The 25,286-nt window shown below is 34.1% G+C and overlaps 2 protein-coding genes across 2 annotated transcripts in view; both read right to left on the reverse strand.

Annotated features, from left to right (window-relative positions):
• The window catches only part of fkbp8 (FKBP prolyl isomerase 8), a 28,811-nt gene extending 23,975 nt beyond the window's left edge, over positions 1 to 4,836 (reverse strand). The window contains exon 1 of the mRNA XM_073844100.1: positions 4,744 to 4,836. The gene's annotated coding sequence lies outside the window, so the exon portion shown is untranslated. The remainder of the gene's footprint in view (positions 1 to 4,743) is intronic.
• A 232-nt stretch (positions 4,837 to 5,068) lies between these two features.
• Positions 5,069 to 24,274, reverse strand: ssbp4 (single stranded DNA binding protein 4). The gene is made up of 14 exons (XM_073843843.1): positions 24,188 to 24,274; positions 18,663 to 18,746; positions 14,430 to 14,489; positions 14,266 to 14,332; positions 14,083 to 14,150; positions 12,294 to 12,361; positions 12,161 to 12,206; positions 12,048 to 12,083; positions 11,900 to 11,954; positions 11,622 to 11,692; positions 11,471 to 11,549; positions 11,362 to 11,390; positions 8,900 to 9,001; positions 5,069 to 8,776 (listed from the first exon to the last, which is right to left on the reverse strand). Exons 1-14 carry the CDS (start codon positions 24,248 to 24,250, stop codon positions 8,747 to 8,749), a joined length of 858 nt encoding a protein of 285 aa, XP_073699944.1. The 5' UTR covers positions 24,251 to 24,274; the 3' UTR covers positions 5,069 to 8,746.
• Positions 24,275 to 25,286: the final 1,012 nt, after the last annotated feature.

Raw genomic sequence — 25,286 nt, forward strand, 5'->3', positions numbered from 1 at the left:
TTACGGAAGTCACAGCGGCTTGTGAAAATGAACAGCTACTTTAAGCAGGCTGTGTGCAGTTTACTGTGGATTGACTGTTTTGAAACTCATATGGTAGTTACATAGCCCCTAGACCTCAGTTATCATGAAAAAAGCCAGGAAATTTCGATTTTGACAATACCCCATCCTAATTTTTTTATATTTTATCAATAACAATATGCTTTTTCAAAAAAACAAGTTTTATGTTCACACCTGGTGTCATTCATGGGAAATATTGCTCTGAACATTGGTGTAAATGAGTTTTTTTCCATTTTTGGACCTTAGTACCTCAACATCCATCAGACTCTATTGTCTGATGTCAAAGGATGTGAAAGACACGGTACATATCAGACCATTTACCAAGTTTGATGCTTATACATTGAAAATTGAGGTTTCTATGGACATCTGAAAACCCTTAAAGTAATAGTTTCAAAAAAAGTAGAGGGCCAGCATTCAGGTGTAAATTCAGTAACAATGCTGTGAGTTGTAATTCATGCAGTTCTAGACTAGGATTCTTAGCCCAGAAAATTTCATGGACCTGGCACAACTAGTTCTGGAGATATTTCAGTCTGAACATGGTCATTCAGACCGTGATGCCAAAAGGGGGTAAAAAACAAACTTTTTTACAGATTTTTTTGTGAAAAAAGTACGCACAGAAGATATCTTAAATTTTGTATATGATCTATTGGGCATATTACCCATCACATGGATTTTTTTCAGACAAGTCTGAGGAGGTCAGGTGGGGAACTTTTCCAAAATTTGATGATTCCAGCTGGAATGACCCGAGAATGAAGTTGAAATTATGAGAATAAAGTCGAAATATTTTGTGAATAAAGCTGAAATATTTCAAGACAAAAATGTGAAATTAAGAGAATAAAGTTGAAATATGAGAATGAAGTCAAAATATTTCGAGAACGAAGTCGAAATTACGAGAATAAAATGAAAACTAAGTCATAATATTTCGAAAATAAAGTTGAAATTACAAAAATAAAGTCTAAAGGTTTTGAGAATAAAGTCGAAATATTATTAGAATAAAGTCAAAATTACGAGAATGAATTCATAGCAATTACGAGATTAAAGTTAAAATATTTTGAGAGTATATTCTATTTTATTGCACATGCAAATGGCCCGGACTGGGAGCACTGGGAGGTATTCCAAACCCTCACCTTTCAAAATCTGTCATTTTTATAGTGAAATACAAACAATATGTCTATTACAATAATGTGTTTTTCACACTCTTTAATGTGGCTATACAGTAATATATAAATTAGGCTATACTGCACAAAATGATTGCGATTACTGGGTGGCTGGTGCACTGTAAATAATGCAGCAAAATATTATAACCTAAATTCTACGACTTAAATTCTCAAAAAGTTCCGACTTTATTCTTGAAACATTTAGATTTTTTTCCCCTGCAATATTTAGAGTTTATTCTCGTAATATTTCGACTTTATTCTTAAAATATTACGACTTTATTCTCAAAATATTATGAGAATATTACATTTTTGTTTTTATGTGGCACTAAAAAGCCATTGTAGTTTTGTTACATTAGGACAGATTTGGAGAAAATTAGGATTGCATCACTTGCTCACCAATGAATCCTCTGCAGTGAATGTGTGCCGCCACAATGAGTCCAAACAGCTAATAAAACATCACAGCTTTTTCTCTCAAAACATGTTAATTGATGGACTAGATTTGTGTTGTGGATTACTGTGATGTTTTTATCAACTGTTTGGACTCTAATTCCGACGGCACCCATTCACTGCAAAGCATCCATTGGTGAGCAAGTGATGTAATGCTGAATCTCTCCAAATCTGTTCCGATGAAGAAACAAACTCATCTACATCTTGGATGGCCTAAGGATAAGCATAGTTTTTCTGTATACTATTTCTTTAAAGTCATTCAAATCGTCGTAGAACACAAAAAAGGTGCTTCGCAGAATGTTTGAGCTGCTCTTTTTCACATAATAAAATGAATGGTGACCATTAAACACATAAATGCATTCTGCTAAACACCTGCTTGTGTTTCACACACACAATTCAGTTAACCAAGTTTCCTCCCACCTCTTGTTTAAGGTACACACATTTATGCACTACTTTACATGGATTTCTAGGATGAGCTCAACATTTTTTAAACACAAATTTCTCAGTGAGAAAGTGAGAAGGTCAACATGTGACTTTACACATTAAGTGAAAATCTAGAAGAATCCACACACAGTATTCGCCAACGGCAGTCTCTGTAAATAATAAACCAACACTAGCTGAGTTTTAACTACCCATGCCATCTCCTTTCAAGCTTTTATGCTTGTGCATATCATATCCACTACTAGTCAAATGTTTTTAAACTGTGAAATTGACGACTTTTTAAGACCTTTTTCATACCACCTTATTTACAAATTTAAGACCTAACCCTGTAATGGAAATACACATTATATTACATACATAAAGCATATGTAATAGTTAATGTGTTTAATGTAAAAAGAAAACTAAATTTCAAAACTAAAATGTTTATCACTACAATATATAGTGAACGTTTCAGCAGACAATATTCCACACAAAAATGTTTTATAACCAATATTTTCATCAGTGTTCAACTTTAACATACTTAAATCAGCATATTTTTAGTCACCCTTATAAAGGCCTAATTTTTTTTTTTTTTTACTTTTTAAATGTACGCATCACCTTTTATTTCAAATGATTACAACTCAACAATAAATTCTATCGGGCTGTTACCAGGCAGATTAAATCATTTACACTGCAAAATTACAAGTGCTATAAATAATATATAAATAATGTTATAAGATTAATGTTTTAAATACATTTATGAATTTACAAACAAGAAATGTTGGCATGGTGGAATCTCTGTAAACAGTCATTCGGTCTGTCAAACTGAAGATTTAGCGGTAATGTGGCCAAAAATATTTAAGACCCATCGAATCTGAATTTAAGACATTTTAAGGCCTTTTATTAGGAAAGCGTTATTTAAGACGTTTTAAAGACCCGCGGACACCCTGTTAAAGGAGTCTCTTCTGCTCACCAAGCCTGTATTTATTTGATCCAAAGTACAGCAAAAGCAGTAAAAACATGAAATATTTTTACTATTTAAAATAGCTGTTTTCTATTTGAATATATTTTAAAATGTAATTTATTCCTGCGATTTCAACGCTGAATTTTTAGCATCATTGCTCCAGTCTTGAGTGTCAAATGATCCTTCAGAAATCCTTCTAATATGCTGATTTTCTGCTCAGAAAACATTTATTACTAATATTATGTTGAAAACAGCCGAGTAGAATTTTTTCAGGTTCCTTGTAGCTCAGAAGAACAGCATTTATCTGAAATAGAAATCTTTTGCAACATTATAAATGTCTTTATCATCACTTTTGATCAATTTAAAGCATCCTTGCTAAATAAAAGCATTGATTTCTATAATTTCTTTCCCCCCAAAAAATGGTATGGTATGGTGTATAATGGTGTATAATATGGTGTATAGATCTTTTTATTCATCAAAGAAACCTGAAAAAAATATTGATAATTATACTAATAAAAATTATTCTTGAGCAGCAAATCACCATATTAGAATTATTACTGAAGGATCATGCGACACTGAAGACATTTCAATTCAGCTTTGAAATCACAGAAATAAATTTCATTTTAAAATATATTCAAATAGAAAACAGTTATTTTAAATAGCAAAAATACTTCAAAATTGTACCACTTTTGCTCTACTTTGGATCAAATAAATGCAGGCTTGGTGAGCAGAAGAGACTTCTTTATAATAATAAAAAACCATTAGAAAAACTTTGGACTGGTAATGCAGGCCTACTTATTACTGTTTACAAAAAAGCAACAAAAGAAACAAATTAATAAATGATAATCAAAAGTATGTCACCTTATAATACAATTACATAACAGACTAACTGAATCTTTACAAAAACACTGCGATTGATTACCATATTGACTTTACATGGTATTTACATAACACTTCAAATACTCACAACGTGCAAAACAAACATGGTATTAGCACAGTACTTCTTGGAAAAGAAACCATGGTTAGCGTAGAATACGCTTTTAAAAAGTTTTATTACAAATATATTCGAATAAACGTTCGTTGATATTAAATTATAATTTAACGTCCATTTTATAAGTGTGAATAAGCTAATACAACACTAACAAAAGCACTGTGGCGGTATTATGGTACTAAATTATTAACGTTACCTTATTTACATTTCGTGATATTTATATTATTTACCATAGTAAACGTGGTAAAAACGTGGCATTACTAAAGTGTTTCTTGTAAAATAAACTCGAATTGCTCTAGAATAAGCTTAAACGGTATTATAAAAACATATTAATTTAAATGAAATTATATTTTAACGTGCAACTTAATATGAGTGTACTGTAGTAAATAGATTCAGCGTAACGTTAAATCCTGAGACTTATGACAGCGATAAAACATTTATCTAATGAGCTCTCAGAGGATTTGTATTTATTAGCGAGTGGGAGAGCATGCACTCATTAAATAATTGATAAAAACCCGCGATTATTTGCAGAAATGACAGCTTTTCCAGAACATTCCAGCAACTTTGATAACGAGCAGCTGACGACGTGCACGCGCCTCAACTCACTGTGTTATGTACAGTTTGACGGAACAACTGTAGTGTAAAGGTTTATGTGCAGTAACCGTTTTAAAAGTGGGATGAAAATGAAATGACATGAAAATACTCACCGCAGTGGGAAAGGGAAACCCGCACGGAGCTGCGCAGCAACAACTTTGACAACAAAACAAGATCAATCTGTGCAACTTCCGGGTAAAGGTCAATGGTGGTGAATCCCGACGAGTACAAAATAAAAGTCACAACGTCAAGGTCGTTGCAATGACTGCAGGGGACTTTTATGATAAGTGTTTAAGCTATAAGTGCATGTTATACATTGTAATAAATAAATAAATATATATATATTTTTTGGAAAAAAAAAATATATATATATATATTTTTTTTCATAGGTTTTCGCTCAAATTATTTCGTTTAAATAACAAAACTGGAACGCATGAAAATATCAAATTACATTTATTATTGATGCAATCATTTCTTTTCGATAAGCAAATTTTCTGTTTGTTTGTTTTTTTTTTCAGTCTAAAGAAGCTTTACAATATAAAGAAACATACAAAGGACATTTTTAGCTACACAAGACACCTAAGGCCCTAGGACAAAGATCTGAGCTACCCTACTATGAAATACAAAGCAAACCCAATGGGACAGACTGCTTCATATCGAATACTGTCATGTCGCTAGAAAGGACAATGAAAATTACAGGAGAAATGTCCGTCATTCCCTCCTATGACCGCTCTTGCTCCAAAATACACATTTTCTCTCTCAAACGTTTCTAATGTTACAATATTATACATCACAACAGAAGTGCAGAGATGGCCAGCAACCGGACATTGAAGTAGGTCAGTGAGCAACTAAACAATTCCAGCTTTCAAAAATCTTTAATTCGACGCAAAACGGCTGAAATTGCAAATATGCGAACGAATTTGATGGATAATTGCTCTGATTTTGTTTTCAAACATTCATATAGACTCCGTTACCTTTCTGTTCTGTTCAAAAATCACAATATCTTCAGCAAAATACCAGCTGTGTGTGTGTGTGTGTGTGTGTGTGTGTGTGTGTGTGTGTGTGTGTGTGTGTGTGTGTGTGTGTGTGTGTGTGTGTGTTTTGAGGAAATATATGCATAAACCTGTAGGGGTGACCATCAATCTGCCGTTTTTTTTTACAGCAAAGCATCTCTTTAAAATACAAAAACACAAACAGATTCTTTATAACTTATTTTCAGCTGTACTCATTGGTTGTGACTGACATATCAAAACATGTCAATGATATCAAAATGCATTTTACACTATTTACAGTAAACCAAAGGTTAAGGGAGAGGGGGAAGAGCTGCGTACCAGACAAACTGAAAACAAGCATGGAAATCCCTTCAAAACTTACCAGGAGGCTGAGCCTGGTTCTCTCAGGTGGCCAAAAATACATCACGAACTTTATTTAATCACTGGAAATAAGTGTTTTAAACTGGACTGGCAAGTATTTAAAATAACTTTTTCAGAAGTTGACTTATCAAGAAATGCATTGTTTTGAATGTCCCACGATGGTCGATATCCTGTAATGAAGCGCTGGTTAAATAATTGTAGGCATGAAATGGCTGATTTAATGAGGTTACAAATTTGTCAACAGTAATTTTTTTCAATTATTCAATATAATATACGAAGGAGAATCGCACTAAACCTGTCAAAGTCATATTTCACCCCAAATTCAGAACAAATTCATGTCAGAATTAGTGCTGTCAAATCGATTAATCACGATTATTCGCATCGAAAATTAAAGTTCGTGATTACATAATGTGTCTACTGTATATATTTATGTAGAAATACTGTGTATACACACATACATGTATATACTTAAGAAATACATTTTCTATATATATATATGTTCTCAAACATGTAAATATTTCTTCAATACATGCAAGTATGTAAGCGTATATTTATATATATACATATATATGTATACATAAATATACACAGTAGACATTTTCCATACGTAAACAGACTTATTCTGGATGCGATTAATCGCGATTAATCAATTCTACAGCACTAATCAGAATAAATATAGATTTATGTGTGTATATTTATATTTACATACATATAAATATACACAGTACACACATATTTTACACATTATGTAAACGTTTTATTTCAGATGCGATTAATCGATTTCACAGCACTAGTCAGAATATACAGTATATAGATGTATCTGTGTATATTTTTATATACATGCATATAAATACACATGTAAAACTTTTTTTGGATGTGATTAATCGTGATTAATCGGTTTGACAGCACTAGTCAGAATACATATACATGTATGTGTGTATATTTATATATACATACATATAAATATACACAGTACACATTATGTAAACACTATTTTGGATGCGATTATTCGTGATTAATCGATTTGATAACTAATCAGAATACATAGATGTGTGTGTGTATATTTATATATCCATATAAATATACACAGTACACACATTATGTAAACAGACTTTTATTTTGGATGCAATTAATTGCGATTAATCGATTTGACAGCACTTGTCAGAATACATATAGATGTGTGAATATTTATATATACATACATGCATATAAATATACACAGTACACACATTTTTCACACATGTAAATAGACTTTTATTTTGGTTGCGATTAATCGCAATTAATCGATTTGATAGCACTAGTAAGAATAGTGATAAATTGCCTTTACATTTTTTAAACGTATAATTTAGGGGTAAAATGTGACTCAGACATTTTTCGTGTGATTTTCCTTCGTTTTCCGTGATTAAAATCCTCATATTGCAGCACAAATGTTGAGCAACCTCATTTGAAGAAAGACATGGAACCACACATGAGCTTCACAGACAAGTAGTGTATTGAAAATACCAATAAGGTCCATGACCAAAAAAACAAAACAAAAAAAATAAAAGATATATTTACAGACATGGGACTATAGAGCACAAGGAAACTCGTGCTTGTAAGAGCAGCCTGCCTCCAACTACCGTTACAAACACATGGGTATAATATTTCTAAAAAGACTTGCAAAACAACGTGGCAAACACGTAGTGGCAAAATTACAATGAACACGAATGATATCGCAACTATCGGCGGCAAATCATCTAGAATGGATGGTAAAATGTACTGTGTTATTGAACAAGGCAAGAATGGATGGCAGTGAAAATGCAAACGTCACCCTTTTAGACTTCGAAATGTACTCCAATCTTTAAATACAGTGCCGACGGGTGCATTAAAACCAGTGATTGTAGCCACTTCGTTGACAGAGACACAAAAACTGAGGTTGTACATCTCGGTAGCGATGACATCAGAACACAGGAAGAGGTATATGCAGACATCTGACGAAACAAAACTCAAACGAAGAGACAAACAAATACCTAAAATCATGTAAACAGAAGTGTCATTGTGCATTTGAATGTGTGCTTATTCTGTCATTGATGTTGTTGAGATACAAATGTGCCCTTTACAGGAAAATCCATAAAATTATGAGTACATCATCATCATCATCTTCATCATAGCAATTATGAAAATTATAACAATAATATTATCAATAATATACAAATATATTGTAATGAGACCATTCCTGCCCCTAGCGACACCAGTTTAGCTTTTTCCATTTTAAAATGTACACAGCAATCAAAACAACCGCAGGTTTCAGTGTTTCATTGCCGACGAAAGACGGAAAATAAACGAGAAAAAGGGGCTGAAATAAAGCCACCAGCCTCAACGCTGATGAGCAGCTAGTTATGTCTTCCTGGCACAGTCCCACACACACACGCACATGTACAAACACACACACGGTGGTTCAACCGGGGGCCCTTAGCGTCCCGATCCAGTGACCAAGCCCGGCAGGCAGCTTGAGTCCGTCAGCCTGCTTTCGTTCGGCTTTGTACTTGGCGTCCTTCGCTCCGTGGCCACGCCGAGCGGCTGAAGGGCGCCACCGCGGCAGCCCAGAGTGTTTGAGGGAATTGTGGGGAGTTGAAGATCGAGCGAACAAAAAAAAACAAAAAAAAAACAACATGCCGAACGCAGCAGAGACGAGGAGAACGGGAAGTGGGATGGGGGACGGGTTAAAAAAATAAAATAAAATCAACAAAATAAAAAAGAAGAATCACACACTCATCGTCATGTTGGGTGAATACTGCAACGAGAAGAGAGGAAGAAATGAGATTAATAATATCTCAACAGATAATATCGTTTGTTTATGTTATATCATGAGCCGATATTTAGATTAACTGCTACATAAAGGGAGATTTAGACTTACACTTTCACTTTGGAATGGGTTTAAGAAGTTGCCTGCCATCTCCCCGTCGTCCCGCGGAGTTCCTGGGGGATTGTTCATACCTGCCATGTTGTTCGGAGAGTTCTAGAAACCCAAATGTATAAGGATTAGAGACATAAGATAAAATACTAAACAAAATGATTCTGAGCAATAATGGTAAGCCGATAATTAGGGATGCACCGATACCACTTTTTCCAGAGCGAGTCCTACACCGATACTTTTATTTTTGGTACTTGAGAATAAACAATACTAAATTCTAGCCAATAATGAGAAACCGATAATTAGGGATGCACCGATTCTACTTTTTCCAGAGCGAGTCCTATACGGATACTTTTATTTTTGGTACTTGTAAATGTAAAGGAAAATGAACAATTAAATGTTTAATATCAATAGATACTGATGTATTTAAAAATTCTAATATCAGCCAATAACCGTTACTATACCGATATTTTGTGCATCTCTAAAGAAATTAAAAAGAAAAAGTCAAACTAGGGATGCACAATACTAAATTTTGAAGCCGATAATTAGTGATGCACCGATTCCACTTTTTCCAGAGCGAGTCTGATACAGATACTTTTATTTTTGGTACTTGTCAATACCGATATTTTCATTGCATTTGTAATTTTTTAAAACAGAAATTTACAAAATTGAGTAAATGGCATATGACAAGACTAACAAGGCCAAATTCTGGTTGATACTGATAATTGTTATTTTCAAATAATTATTTTCAATAACCGATAAATGGCCGATATTAAAATTCTTTACTTATGCTACAATTTAGAATTTGAAATAATTAGAAATAAAATCCTTAAAAACTAAAATAATAATTTAAATGCTACAAGTGATTTAGGCATCACAACATTAAGATGTACAGTAGGTAAACTGGATATTTCCGTATTGATCTGCTAAAGATTTTCATTACCATTTAGTAACATTTAAAAAGTGAGTGTTACACCATCTAAATGTAAAAAATGAAATGAAAAATGAGAATATTTAATATCAGTCGATACTGATGTATTTAAAAAATTCTAATATCAGCTGATAACTGATATTATACCCATATTTTGGCCATTTCTAAAGAAATTAAAAATAATAAGTCAAATTAGGGATGCACTGATACCACTTTTTCTAGAGCAAGTATGGATATGGATACTTTTTTTTATTTTTGGTACTTGCCGATACCGATACCTGTATTTTCATTGCATTTGGAATTTTTTTTTTTTTTACAAATACTGGGTACAAAATTAGTAGTTGTCGTTGTTGGAGTAATTGTCAACTGACAAGAAACTCAGGGATGCACAAAACAAAATTCTAGATAAGCCGATTATTTTCAAGTATATAACCGATAAATGGCCAATATTAAAATTTGTTCTTTTTGCTACAAAAAATAATAAAATACTAAAAACTAAAATAATCATTTAAATGCTGCTTGTGAGGGTAATAGTTAGAGCAAAAATAAGAATGAACTGATAACCGATATTATACCAATGTTATGCCGATATTCGTCTCTAAAGAAATTTAAAAAGAATAAGTGACATGCATATCAGTGTTGTTTTTGTTAACTGAAACTATTCCAAATATTTTTTGCTAATTGAAATAAAACAAAACGTAAATATTACATGAAAAACCTTAGAATTTAGCAAATTCAGAAATGTTGCCTTTGCAACTAACTGAAATAAATATATTTGAATGCAAGTACTAAAATGACTAAAACTGACAAATAAAGCTAAATATAAATAAAAATACTAAAAAAAAACAAAAGAACAAAAAAATCACTACAATTAAATGCTTCAAATTGAATGACTAAAATGATTAAAACTGAAAAATAAAGCTAAATAGATATATTTTTTAAAATGACCTAAGATTAAAAATGAGATCCTCAAATTAAAATATTAAAAATACAAGTTCATTCAAAATAACTATAAAAAGTACATAAATGTGACCCTGGACCACAAAACCAGTCATAGGAAGCATGGGTATATTTGTAGCAATAGCCAACAATACACTGTATCAAAATAATTTATTATTTTTTATGCAAAAAATCATTAGGATATTAAAGTAAAGATCATGTTCCATGAAAATATTTTGTAAATTTCTTACCATAAATATATCAAAACTTATTTTTTGATTAGTAATATGCATTGCTGAGAACTTCATTTGGACAACTTTAAAGGCGATTTTCTCAATATCTATATTTTTTAAACCCTCAGATTCCAGATTTTAGTTATTTTAGATAATATTTTAGATATTTTAGATAATAGTTGTATCTCGGCCAAATATTGTCATATCCTAACAAACCATACATCAATGGAAAGCTTATTTATTCAGATGATATAAGTCTCAATTTCAAACAAATTGACCCTTATGACTGGTTTTGTGGTCCAGGGTCACAAATGTCACTAAAATAACACTGATTCACATATATCCAGGCATTAAGTTCTCACCTTTGGCAACCCATCCATATCACCCGAGCCTGTAATCAAAAGCAGGTATGAGAACCATTAGACACGTCAAAACATTTATTTCGTAGCTATTTGTATGAAGAAGTCTCACCTAAAGACCCGTTCATATGGTGCGGCTCCATCGATCCCATTCCACCCATCGGCCCGTCTGGCCCCGGCCCCATTGGGAACTGCAGAAACACATACTATTAACATGCATCCAGAAAACAATCAATAATACTAAAAAATAGGACTAAACTTACGTTCGGTCTGTTGCCACCAGGGCCAATTGGGTTCATCATCGTGTAAATGTTTTCACTGGAATTCGTCGAGTCTACGAGAAAACAGATGACATTTTTTAAGAGCTTCACTGGAAAATTCTCTATAAACTGATGAATTCAGATAACATTTCCCAAAAACAAGAGCTTTAAGATTTGAGCTAATTTCCAGTCACTGAGTTAACTCCTCAATTATTGTTATGGACTTTCAATAAAACAGGGCTGATATGAAACTCAGATAGATTAGATGAAAGCAAACTGACCTCCTGGGCTTGGCATGATGGGAGTTCCTGGAGGTCCGCCACCTCCTGGAGGCCCCTGCGAGATGAGCACACAAAATGATTACACACAAAGAACATTTTGGACTAACGGAGAGAGACGGTGAGACAAAACCTTGTGCGTGCAACTCACCACATAGTTTCCTGGTGATGAAGACGAGTATGCTATCTGTGGGAAGAAGAGATATTAAGAAGCTGCTTTCTCTGAGTTATTGCAATATTGAAATGACTGGAGGAGGCACTCACTGAGTTTGCGTTAGGGTTAGGCCAAGGCCCTCGACCTCCCGGTCCCCTGAAAACACAAGAAGCTATGTTAGTGTGTGTATATGACAGCGCGGCACAGACAACGTGAGTGTGTTATATTGTAGTGGAGACTCACATGTTCATGCCAGGCATTCCAGGACCGCCGAGAGAGTTTGGAGGAGGCCTCATTCCACCGCCGTAGTTCTGCGTAGATGGCAAAAGTTAAGCTACATATGAAACATGTTATGGCAAAGTAACAAGAATGTACTTATGACTTATATTATTCTTTTATATATATATATATATATATATATATATATATATATATATATATATATATAATGTTTTATTAGATTTATTTTTTAATTCTACATAATAATAACAATAATTCTTTTTTAGATTTTATATTAATATTATTTAATACTTTTGATAAAATTTTGTTATTTTTAATTATACATTAAAAATACAAATCAAATAAACATATGAAGCATTTTCTATAAACATTTTCATATTTATTTACTTACTCTTTACATTTTTTTATTTATATTTAGCTAATGTTTTTATTATATTGATTTTTAATTATACATAATAGTAATAATAATAATAATTATTATTATTATTATTACTATTATTTTTATAATATTTATTTTTATTATACATTTTAAAAAATAAATATAAATAAAAAAATTCTATAAACCTTTCCATTTATTGATGTATATACAATAAACAATGAAGAACAATAAATAATGGCTTTTTATTAGAGTTTTTAATTTAATTGTTTAATAAGACTTTAATTTATATTTAGCTAATAATAAATAAAATAAACTATTTACTATGTCTATGTATAATTGCTATTTTATAAAATAACAAACTAACACATATGGAGTAATTAATAATAAGGAATCATAAGTAACATTTACTATAATTATTTCTATGGCTTTTTTATTAACTTACATATTTTCATTAGATATTAAAATATGGCTTAGTTCAGTTAACTTAATTTTATTATTTTTAAAATTATACATAATAATAATAATTATTATTATTTCATGATGTTACATTTATTTTTAACTATACATTTTAAAAGTAAAAAGAATAAATAAATATATAAATGTTTTCCATAAACATATTCTGTGAATATTTCTTAACTTATTTACATATTTATTTATATAATATAACATATATGATATAATGTAATATATTATATAATTTATATTTAACTAATAATAATAATTAATAAATAATAACAACATACTATGTCTATATATAATTTCCATTTAAATAATAATAATAATGTATACATAATAAATAATATGGAATGATAAATAACATTTACTATAATTATTTATATGGCTTATTTTAATTAACTTATTTATATAATTTTAATTAGAATATCAATTAGATATTGAATTAAAAAATAGAGTATCTAATGTCTAAATACATACTGCATAATACACATTAAATAATCAACTAAAATTGTTATGGCTTCATTAGATTTTCTTTTAAATTAAATATTAATGTTTTTTATTAATTTATTTTTAATTATACATAAAAAATTAAACTTTTTTTCATGGCTTTATTAGATTTATTTTTAATTAATAAAAATAATCATCTTTTTTATTAGATTTATTCATTTTTAATTATACATTAAAAAAAATAATTAATTAAACAAATTTAATAAATAAATAAACATTTTCTATAACCATATCCATTTATTTTTATTGTATTTTTTGTAATAAGTAATGAATGAGATAAATAAAAACATTTTCTATAATTCATATTGTAGTTTATATTGTATTGTAATGAATTAATTAATTTATATAATTCTTGCATTCATTCATTCTTATTTTTTTTATATTTACATTTCTGTGATTTTTTAAATTTTTTATACGTTTATGTCATTTGATTGACAGTAGTCAGCCTACCTGTGGGCCCATGCCTCCCATTCCTCTGGGTGGGTTCATCCTCATCGGGCCGCCCATGTTTGGATGCCCTGATGTGGCAGAGAAAGCACAATCATTTTACAAACACCAGAGCGACTGGACTTCTTCCATAGCAAATTTCCTCAAACACAGCTGGCTGTAAAAGTCTATGGCGCAGTGCGGTACCTTGCGGTCTGGTGGGGTCCAAACTGTTTGGCAGGAGCGGCTGTGACCCTGGAACTCCAACAGGAGGCTGAAACCAAGAAACCAAACCAAGCGCATAAAACAAGTGCCAAGCAATAACAGCAATAGCAAACTGCAGAAATGAAAGGCAGTGGACGGGTCAGTACCTGATTTGGCATGCGGAGTGATGGGCGGGGTCCACCTGGGTACCGTGGAGACATGAACGGCTATGGGGAAAGAACATAAGAACTGTCAATCAAAAGATGCCATTGCTAACCTCTCATTAGCATAAGAGTAGTACTTTAACACATGCTGTTAGGGTTAGGGTAATTGGACTATTTCATCATTGTCCTTACTACCTTTCTAGGCCTTGAACATGATCCGAAGATGAACAAAGGTCTTAAGGGTTTGAAACGACATGTGGGACGAGTAATTAATGACAGAATTTTAATTTTTGGGCGAACTATCCCTTTAAATCTTACCAGTATATACATAAAATCTTATGTATTTATAACTGAAACTAAAATAAATACTTTGTACTTACCTAATTAAAGAAACTGACTAATTCGATTTTTCTTCAAATAAAGTATTAATATAATAATATATAATTAATATAATTATTATAATTTTGGTAGCAACTCTAAGGTTATAGGTTCGATTCCCATTAGGTGATAAACTATTGAATGCAATGCAAGTCACTTAGAATATTTTATTCTTGTATTAAAATAGTCAGATAACGATCATTATATCAATAATATATAAACCGTTTCATAATTAATATAATTTTGGTAACAACTCTAAGGTTATAGGTTCGATTCCCATAAACTGTGTACTTTGAATGCAATGTAAGACACTTAGAACATTTTATTTTTGTCGTAAAGTAGTCTTATCTAAGATAATAAAAAATTTAATCGATTATAATTATATAATTATATTTTTGGTAACAACTCTAAGGTTATAGGTTCGATTCCCGTTAACTGGTAAACTGTTTACTTTGAATCCAATGTAAGACACTTAGAATATTTTTTTCTTCTGTTAAAAAAGTCTAATCTAAGCTAATGCAAATTAAATCAATTATAATTATATAATTATATTTTTGGTAGCAACCCTAAGGTTATAGGTTCGATTCCCGTTAACTGATAAACCGTTTACTTTGAATGCAATGTAAGACACTTAGAATATTTTATTCTTCTGTTAAAATAGTCTAATCTAAGATGATGAACATTAAATCAATTTTAATTATACTTTTGGTAACAACTCTCAGGTTATAGGTTTGATTCCCATTAACTGATAAACTTTGAATGCAACGTAAATCGCTTCGAATAGTTTATTCTGGTATTAAAATAGCCTAATCTAAGCTAATGAAAATAATATCAATAATATTTATATAATTATAATTTTGGTAGCAACTCTAAGGTTATAGGTTTGATTCGAGTTAAATGATAAACTGTATAACTTGAATGCAATATGAGTCACTTATAGTATTTTATTCTTGTATTAAAATAGTCCAATCTAAGATAATTATATCTATAGTATATCAATAATAAGACACCATTAGCATCTCATTAGCATAAGAGTAGTACTTTAAGGGGCTATTTTATCATTGTCCAAAATTATCTTAATTTGTGATCCGCAGATGAATGAAGGTCTTACGGGTTTGGAACGACATGAGGGTGAGTAATTAATGACAGAATTTTCATTTTTGGCTGAACTATCCCTTTGACTCTTACTTGTATAAACATAAAATCTTATAGACTTATAACTGAAACTAAAAGAAATGTTATAGTATGTAGTATTTGAGATGCGCAGTACAATAGTAACCAGCAGGGGGCACAATAACACTGCATAAAAGACATCTGCTTGAGCTTAAAGAGGAAAAACTCAAACATCGGTTCTCTCTACACTCTCATGGTGAGGCCGCTGCTATCAGATTGTTTAATAGAAGAAATGTATGGTATTTTAAACAGTGAGAACTAAAATAGAAAGAGGTTGGACGGGAGAGCAGTAAAAGACGTACAAACAAAGATACCCAGCATCATCCTAACCATCTGGGAAGCGACAAGTTATTTATCTTGCAACAAGTAATTTATCTATCCACAAAGAAAGCACAAACACTGCCTGACGCCAGATAACAACAGCAAAATATAAACATATTCGAGGTTTAATATAGTTACGTGGCACTGTATTTTTTAAACAAGAGATTTCACTAGTTGACGTCATTCAGTGCAACACCACCAAAACTAAAACAAATCAACCAACAAAATGATCTATCACTCAAAGCTAAATAGTAATTTTCATTGACTTCTTAGGGTTTGATCCAACAACCTTAAGGATTGACATGCTGGTTCAAACTTCTACATTTGCTCCAAGTTTCAGCAAGTTCGTGTATTCGTAAGGATGTGTTGGTGTTTGTGTATTTGTGTTGGAGTGCCTGTGTTTATGCTTGCATGTGTACACGCAAGAGCATGTTTGTGTGTTCGTGCACGTTGCATTATTAATAGGATATTGATGGACTATGAAGGACTGAGTGCAGGGTGTAGGGAGGGACCAGGTCTGCAGAGTCCCGGCTAGATGAACTTCCACTCCTCTCGGGCTGGGCCGCAGCCTGCATTATTTATCCGGCAACATCGTCACTGTCAGCGAGGAATATGTGTGTGTGCTTGTGTCTGTTTTCAGAAAGAACAGACAATGAAGTAATGTACTGCTAGTGCTCTATCTAGGTAAGAGTCACGATGGTCGACCAGTTGTCCAATAATTTACTTGATTAGAGAAACTAATTCCATTTTTCTGCAAATATAATAGTATATAATTAATATATCACCAATAATAACGATATAATTATCATCATTTTGGTAGCAACTCTAAGGTTATAGGTTCGATTCCAGTTAAGTGATAAACTGTATACTTTGAATGCAATGTAAGTTGCTTAGAATATTTTATTCTTGTATTAAAATAGTCTAATCTAAGATAATGAACATTAAATCATTTATAATTATATAATTATATTTTTGGTTGCAAGGATATAGGCTCAATTCCCATTGACTGATAAAGCGTATACTTTGAATACATTGTAAATTGCTTATAATATTTTAATCTTGCATTAAAACAGTCTAATCTAATGATATTTTTATCAATAGTATATCAATGGAAATTATATAATTATTATAATTTTGGTAGTAACTTAAGGTCATAGGTTCGATTCCCATTAACTGATAAACTATACTTTGAATGCATTGTAAGTCACTTAGAATATTTTATTCTTGCATTAAAATAGTGTAATCTAATGATATCTATATCAATAATATTTATTACAATTTTGGTAGCAACTCTAAGGTTATAGGTTCAATTCCCATTAACTGATAAACTACAAATTGAATGCAATGTAAGTCTCTTATATTATTTTATTTCTTGTCTTCAAATAATCTAATGATAATTTTATCCATAATATATCAATAATAATTATACAATTATAATAATTTTAGTAGCAACTCTGAGGTTATAGGTCCGATTCCTGTTAACTGATAAACTGTATACTTTGAATACAATGTAAGTCACTTAAAATATTTTATTCTTCTATTAAAATAGTCTAATTTAATGATATTCAGATCAATAATATATCAATAGAAATTCTATAATTGTTATAATTAACTAATTAACTCCAAGGTTATAGGTTCAATCCCTGTTAACTGATAAATGCATACCTGGAAAGTCGCTTAGAATATTTTCTTCTTGTACTAAAGTAGTCCTATCTATGCTAATTATAATTATATCAATAATATATTAATAATTATTATATAATTATTTTAATTTTGGTAACAACTCTAAGGTTATAGGTTTGATTCCCATTAACTGATACCTGATAATAACTGTATACCTTAAATGTAATGCAAGTCACACATCATATTTTAATCTTTTATTAAAATAGTCTAATCTAATCTAATAATAATTATATCAATAATACATCAACAGTAATTAAATAATTATAATGCTGGCAGAAACTCTAAGGTCATAGGTGCGATTCCCGTTAACTGATAATTAAATGCAATATAGGTTGGATAGGATAAAAGTATAAAATGTAAATAAAGGATTTCCAGTTAAGTCAGGTTAGTCGACTACCCAGTGACTAGTTTATTTTGAAAGTCTGTAGCTTTGCACACTACTAAATCTAGCTACTGAAGAAACATGACCAAATGAAGTTCAAGCAGCAGACTTTTTCCAAAAATAAATGTGGTCCATTTCGGGAATGAATGAAAGAAATAAAAGAATGAAGGTGTGAGGACCGAAAGGGGGGAATGGAAAAAGCTGTGCCACAGGTACTCCTGAAATTTTATACTAAACCCAACATGTTCCACAGGTTGTGTGTGAGGAAGTAGAACAAAACAGGACGACAAGGGTCTTACCTGGCCATGTGGCCCCATCATGGGGTTGTTGGGGTTGTGTGGAGGGGGCTGTGAGTGTGGTGATGGTTGTGACCCGGGTGGGCCCTGAGAAAGGGACGAAAGAGAGAAAAATTAGAGATATTACACATGAAAACCTTGCTCAAATTGGTTGACCAACAAAGTCTCACTAGATTGCACTGGTCTCTAATAACAATCCAGCCTAGGTTGGTAATAAATCTACCCTTTATTCCCCAGAAAAGGGCATCTCCTAGAGGGCTGGGCAGCTGCTGAACCCCATAACGGAGCTCCACCACAAGGCCTCCTTCTTGTCTCTCAATGGAATCCATTATGGGTAAGTGGGAGAGGCATATGGCCTATACCGAGACGCCTGTTCCTGCACCACATCCCTGTAGAGAGTGACTGAGGAACAACTTGGGCTGGAGTGTGTGTGTGTGTGTGTGTGTGTGTGTCTCTTGGAGGAGGGGGGTGTTTGTTAAATGAAGCAATTAATAAAATCATTTTCTACCCGGCTAAGGAGATAACGGCTTGGCACCGAACTACGAACCCATCAAGAGTTGCCCCTCCCGCCGAGAAAGGGAACAGCACATAGTATTCCTAGCGGGACAGTGGCATAGAGGACAGCAGCAACCACAAGTCCAAGTGTTTCAGGGAAGCAATACTGCTTCCTGACCAAAAGGGGGCAGTGTGTAGCTACTTGCCAAGTGACTGCCGGGACACAAAGTACCAAGCAAAACAAAGCATGGAACAGCAACACAATGCATATTTCATTGTTGTCTCTGTGTACATTACGGAGAAAAAATTACGACCACTTCTTTGGCGAATGGCACGGGATTGTGCAATTCATGTTTTTGAGGGTGTGCTGCTTCAGAAGCATGGTTTTCACTTGTCTTGGAAGTAATTATTCTGATAAGTGCAGCTGTCACAGAATCTGTCACAAACCGAGACGATAAATGCAATGTGTCGTACCATACAGGATCTAAACGTCATCGGAAAGCTCTAGTTGTCAAAAATGCCAGGAAATCTCGCAAACATATGCGCACCAGAGAGGTACTTTGACTTTAAAGTCAGCCCAAATGATGCAATCAATTAATTATTTAGATTTCTGTGCAAGAAGTACAACTGTCAGGATGACATACCAAATGGAATCTAGATGTTGACAAAGACCTCTAGCTAAATCTCACAAACCTGTCGGTACTAGAGAGATACTTTGACCTCAGAAGAAACTGAAAATGATGCAAACTCAATCAAAAACCTCCGCAAGGCTACAACTTGGGAAGAAAGGAAACACGAAAGTACATTAAGATTTGTTTGAGTATTGGGAAATTTCGATGTCAACAGGACTACAACGCTGGACCTATCTCAATGTCCCAAGACTCCTGCACCTCGCAGCAAGTCTGAACAAGATCCTCCAGTCCTTTTAACCTTGATGGAACTCTCCCTCTCTAGAGTCTGTCAGTCTTTCACTTTTCTCAGTGTTCTGTTGGTTTTCAAGAGGTTTTTGTGGGAGAAGGGCTGATGAAATTCTCCCACCTTCTTCTCTCAAAACAAACCCATCCATTTCAGATGTTTCCAGCTAAACTTGAAACTATTCCTCTTTTTTTCGCTCCTTGACTTCCCTCCCTCCCTGCCTCCCCCTTGCTAGTCTGTCCTCCCGAGAGGAGCTGGTGCAGACGTGAAGATTATTGTAGAGGCCGACCCATGCAATGGGGGGAATTTAAAAAAAAAAAGAAAGAAATCGTACGAAATTTCCAAGATCCGGGCCAGACGCCAGCATGCAAGCTTTGTCTTTCATTCCCGAAACTCTCTTCCTTAACTCTCCGTCTCTCTGCAGGAGGTTGCCGGGATTCTAGGCCTGCGAGGTACAGATTAGGAGAGTCTAGAGAGAGGGTGTACAGTAGGGTTTAGTTCTCCTCACCTTCGTCCCTGTCTCGCAGGACCGCGCCGATCACACGGCAGCTACTGCGGTCACATGTGTTAATTATCGCCGCTGCATCTGGAGATGAAGGCTCAGGCGTTCATGTTTTGGCTGCATAGCTCCGCTACCAAAATTGCAACAGCGTACTGCTTACTGGAGTAGCAGTATTTCTTAAAGGATTGGTTTTGTCCCCCCATTTTTGTTGGACATGACTGGACAACATGCAGTTATGCATGTTTATTCAATAAATGCTATTCAGAGTTGATCATTAAAATGTCTCAAACTGATAACTGGAGTGTCTGAGAGACTTTTTGACTGAATCACAAAAATAACTGCCTCATAAGAATTTTGTTCATGAATCAGACTACACTGGTTTTGGACTGCAGTAGACAAAGTTTTCTTAGGTGGATGTGCACTCATGACCAACAAATATATAATTAGAGAAATAAAAGATGAACAGCAAACCAAAAGACACCTAAAGGAGGCGATATACCAATATCCGCCTTTCAAAACAACAAAGTTAGGATTCTGATTGCAGAATCAGCATGGATCACAAACTGTTCCAATCACAATTCTATTAAAAACAACTACAAAAAAAGAGCAGCTCCAATTATTAGCACAACTGTGTCCAGCAGTCGTGGCCGATACGAGTGGGTGGGAGCAGTAGTTAGCTCTTGAGAGGTGTGAAAGAGTGATATACTGGCCACTAGGATATATGCCAAGATATAATTGGTGTCACCAGACCACAGCCACTGGTCGCGTGGAATCGGGGAGCGTACAAGGAGCGCACGTGGGCCTGGAGGAGCCTGTCTTTTTGCGATTGTTGCCACATTGCCATCTCTCTCTTCCTTCATCTTTCATTCTTTCATTTTCTGTCTTCACTCTCTCCATGCCTCTCTTCTGCCATGCCCTGGGCTGCTACCAAGAGGGAATTACTGCAGTGGAGCACAAAGTCCTCCCTCTTCCTCCCTTTCTTAGTTCTCTCTCTCTTTCTCTCTCGCTCTTATGCACACAGGCACTATTTATAGAATGCAATGTCACTCACGCAACAGTCAGATCGCTCCCTGCTCTGAACACGGCTCATACAACATTAACACTCTCCTCAACTCAAAGACCATGTCAGGATTCTATCTGCCAATCCATGTGACGCTCTACCTGATGCTCATCTCAGCATCTGCCGCTTTATGGGATGCTCTATTAGCTTTTCTACCTGATAATCTAAAATATTCTGAATGCATTCTCTCTACCAACTCTATCTGATGTTATACTTGATGATAGGATGCTCTATCTGACACTCTAACCTATCTAATGTTCAATTAGTTGTATTGGATCATTTTGTCTCATTGGATCCTGTCTTCTGCTCTATCAGGTACTTGTTAAACACACCATATCAGATTTTCTATCTAATGAATCTTGTTACATATACACTCTATGGAATACTCTATCTGCCGCTCTATCTTATCTTCTATCTGACATTCTATCTACTCTTTTGGATGTTCTATCTAACCTATTAATACTCATCTCTGTCAAGGTATCTCATTGACTCCACTGGATCCTCTACCTGTTTAATACATATACACTCTGTGGGATGCTCTATCTAACCTACTGAGATATATCTCTGTCAAAAAGAATCTGATGTTCTTTCTGCCACTTCATCTTACCTTCTATCTGACATTCTATCTACCCTTTTGGATGCTCTAAACTACTGATATTCATCTCTGTCAAGATAAGTTATTGACTCCATTGGATCCCCTATCTGCTGCTCTATCAGGTGCTCTATAAGATGTTCAATCTAACCTTTCTCATGTTCAACAAGATCTTAAATACATTGTATCAGATTTTCTAATGACTCTGTGGGATGCTCTATCTGCAGCTCTATCTGACATCTTATCTACTCTTTTGGATGCTCTATCTAACCTACTGATATTCATCTGTCAAGATATCTCATTGACTCAATCGGATCCTGTATCTGCTGCTCTATTAGGTGCTCCATCCAATCTATCTGATGTTCAACAAGATGTTAAATACGCTATCAAATTTTCCATCTAATGAATCTTCTTGTATGTGGACTCTTTCTGCCACTCCATCTTCTATCTGACATTCCGTTTACCCTTTTGGATGCTCTAAACTATTGATATTCATCTCTGTCAAGATATCTTATCGACTCCATTGGATTGCTGCTCTATCAGGTGCTCTACCAGATGTTTAGTCTAATCTATCTCATGTTCAACAAGATCTTAAATACACTGTATCAGATTTTCTATCTCATGAATCTTGTTACATATGCACTCTATGGGATACTCTATCTGCCACTCCATCTTCTGACATTCTATCTATCTTTTTGGATGCTCTATCTAACCTCTTGATAATCATTTCTATCTCATTGACTCCACTGGATCCTCTATCTACTGCTCTATCAGATAGTCCATCTAATCTATTTGATGTTTACCAAGATATTAAATACACAATCATTTTCTATCTAGTTACATATACACCCCATGAGATGCTCGATCTGCCGCTCTAATTTTCTATCTGACATCTCTATCTAACCTACTGATATTCATCTTTGTCACGATATCTCATTGATTTCACTTCTCTCTGTCTATCCTCTATCTGGTGTTCTATCTTATCTTCTATCTACTCTCAGTTAGATGTTTCATCTAATGGAAAATGTTCCATCTAATCTATCAGATGTTTGACAAGATGTTAAATACACTATCAGTTTTTCTAGCTAATGAATCTTGTTATACATACCCTCTATGGGACGCTCTATCTGCCACTCTATCTGGTCTTCTATCTACTCTATACCCATCTAATGCTTTTCTAAATGTTCAAATCCACTGTATCTTACAAATCTTGAATATATACTCAATCTGCTGTAACCGATGATCTATCAAACATATCGTCTGATCTACTAGATGTTAAACCCTCTATTAGAAGTAAATATAGAATATAGAGATACAATCCGCATTTGACTTGCACTAAAAACAGAAATTAATTGGTATAATAGCTTGAGTAAACGGCTTACACAAGTTGAGGTTATGATAAAAAATGTTTGACTAACAGAATTAGTCTTTCTGAGGTAGTGTGTTTATTTAGGAAGGTGACTAGCTTTTGTCTGACTATAAATAGCTCAATAAAGATCACTATGGCAGAGGAACTCCCACAGGCGCCTTGACTTTGGGAACTATGCCCCTAAGCATTCCCCCAAATCCCAGCCCTGAATTTAAAATACACAGATATGTTGTTAGATATGTGTTGCCAAAGCGCTACAACCAAGCACGCATGTTTTTACCCATTTTGGCCTTAGGGATTAAACTGTCGAGGCATTCACACTGATCTCAGATCAGGGGCCACGACTCTCTGTTTGCGTCAGTGTGAGTTGCTACTGTACTGAACTACTAATTTAGACACGCAAAATGGAAATGAATGGAAATACAGAGAGGGAGAGATAGCGGGAAAGAAACATCTGGACGGGGATTAGAAGAACTAAAGGGGGTTAGCGAAAGGAGGGGTGGGGGAGAGGGACAGAAAAATGGTAAAAGCTTAACACACAGGGTTAAAGGAGGAGGTTGAACAGAAAGATGGGGGAGGAGAGAGCTGCTCTTACTTGAAAGAAGCCGGGAGGCATGGGTCCACCTGGCATGCCGTCGTTGGGCGGCATGTTGCCCATCACAGGACTGGGAGCTGCTGCCGCACTCTGAAACAGACAAACATGCAAAGCCTGATCAGAAAATATATTCCAAAAAAATTGTTAAAAATTCCAAACCTTTAGCTTAATTTTAACTTTTCCAATAACAATTCCACAATACAACAACATATAAGTAGAATCTCTCGTCACATATGTGAGCAGTTTATTAGGTTGAAGCCTGGGCCCCCCACACCCCAGACAAAGCCAAACTCAGCCGTGTCTTTCCCATGACGGTAAAGAAGGGGTAGACAGGGATTACACACGACCCAGCGCCCCCTCCTCCAGCCTGTAATCAGATCCCTCACTCACGTCTGGGTGGAGGAGGGTAAACCGCCACAGTGTCGCTGACCCTAATAGCCCAGACACTCACCGCTGACCCTGAGAGAGCAAAGGGCACCGTTCCATGCACCAACATACGCAGGCATAGGTACACGATTATCTCTGTCTTTAGCGTTCACACATGTGTAGCATCAAGCCCTAAAGCTAAATACAAACATACATGTAAGATCACATATAGTCACATACAACAAAAGGAAAGACAAGTTGACCTCTAGGTCCTAACTCATCATCCCACCATCACCATCAAGTTTGAGAAACCAAGAAATGGTTTGATTTGAAATGTTTTCCATGACTTCCGTTTCCAAGATGTTTATATCTTTCTTTCTTCAGTCGAAAAGAAATTGTTTTTGAGGAAAAAATTCCATGATTTTTCTCCATATGCTGGACTTCAATGGTGGCCAACGGGTTGAAGGTCCAAATAGCAGTTATAAAGCAGCTTCAAACGGCTTTACACAATCCCAGCCGAGGACTAAGAGTCTTATCTAGCGAAACGATTGGTCATTTTCTAAAAGACACTACAATTTATACCGTTTTTGTCGACAAATGCTCATCTTAGACTACAAGTTCTTCATCTGTGTACTTAGGTTCAAAAATATTAGGGTAGTGCAAAAAACTTAAAAATTGTCTGACATCGTTGTTTTACCATGTACCTTACTTGTTTTAGCTCTTCACAATCCCA

This window comes from Garra rufa, chromosome 7 (assembly GCF_049309525.1).
Source record: "Garra rufa chromosome 7, GarRuf1.0, whole genome shotgun sequence".
NCBI lineage: Eukaryota > Metazoa > Chordata > Actinopteri > Cypriniformes > Cyprinidae > Garra > Garra rufa.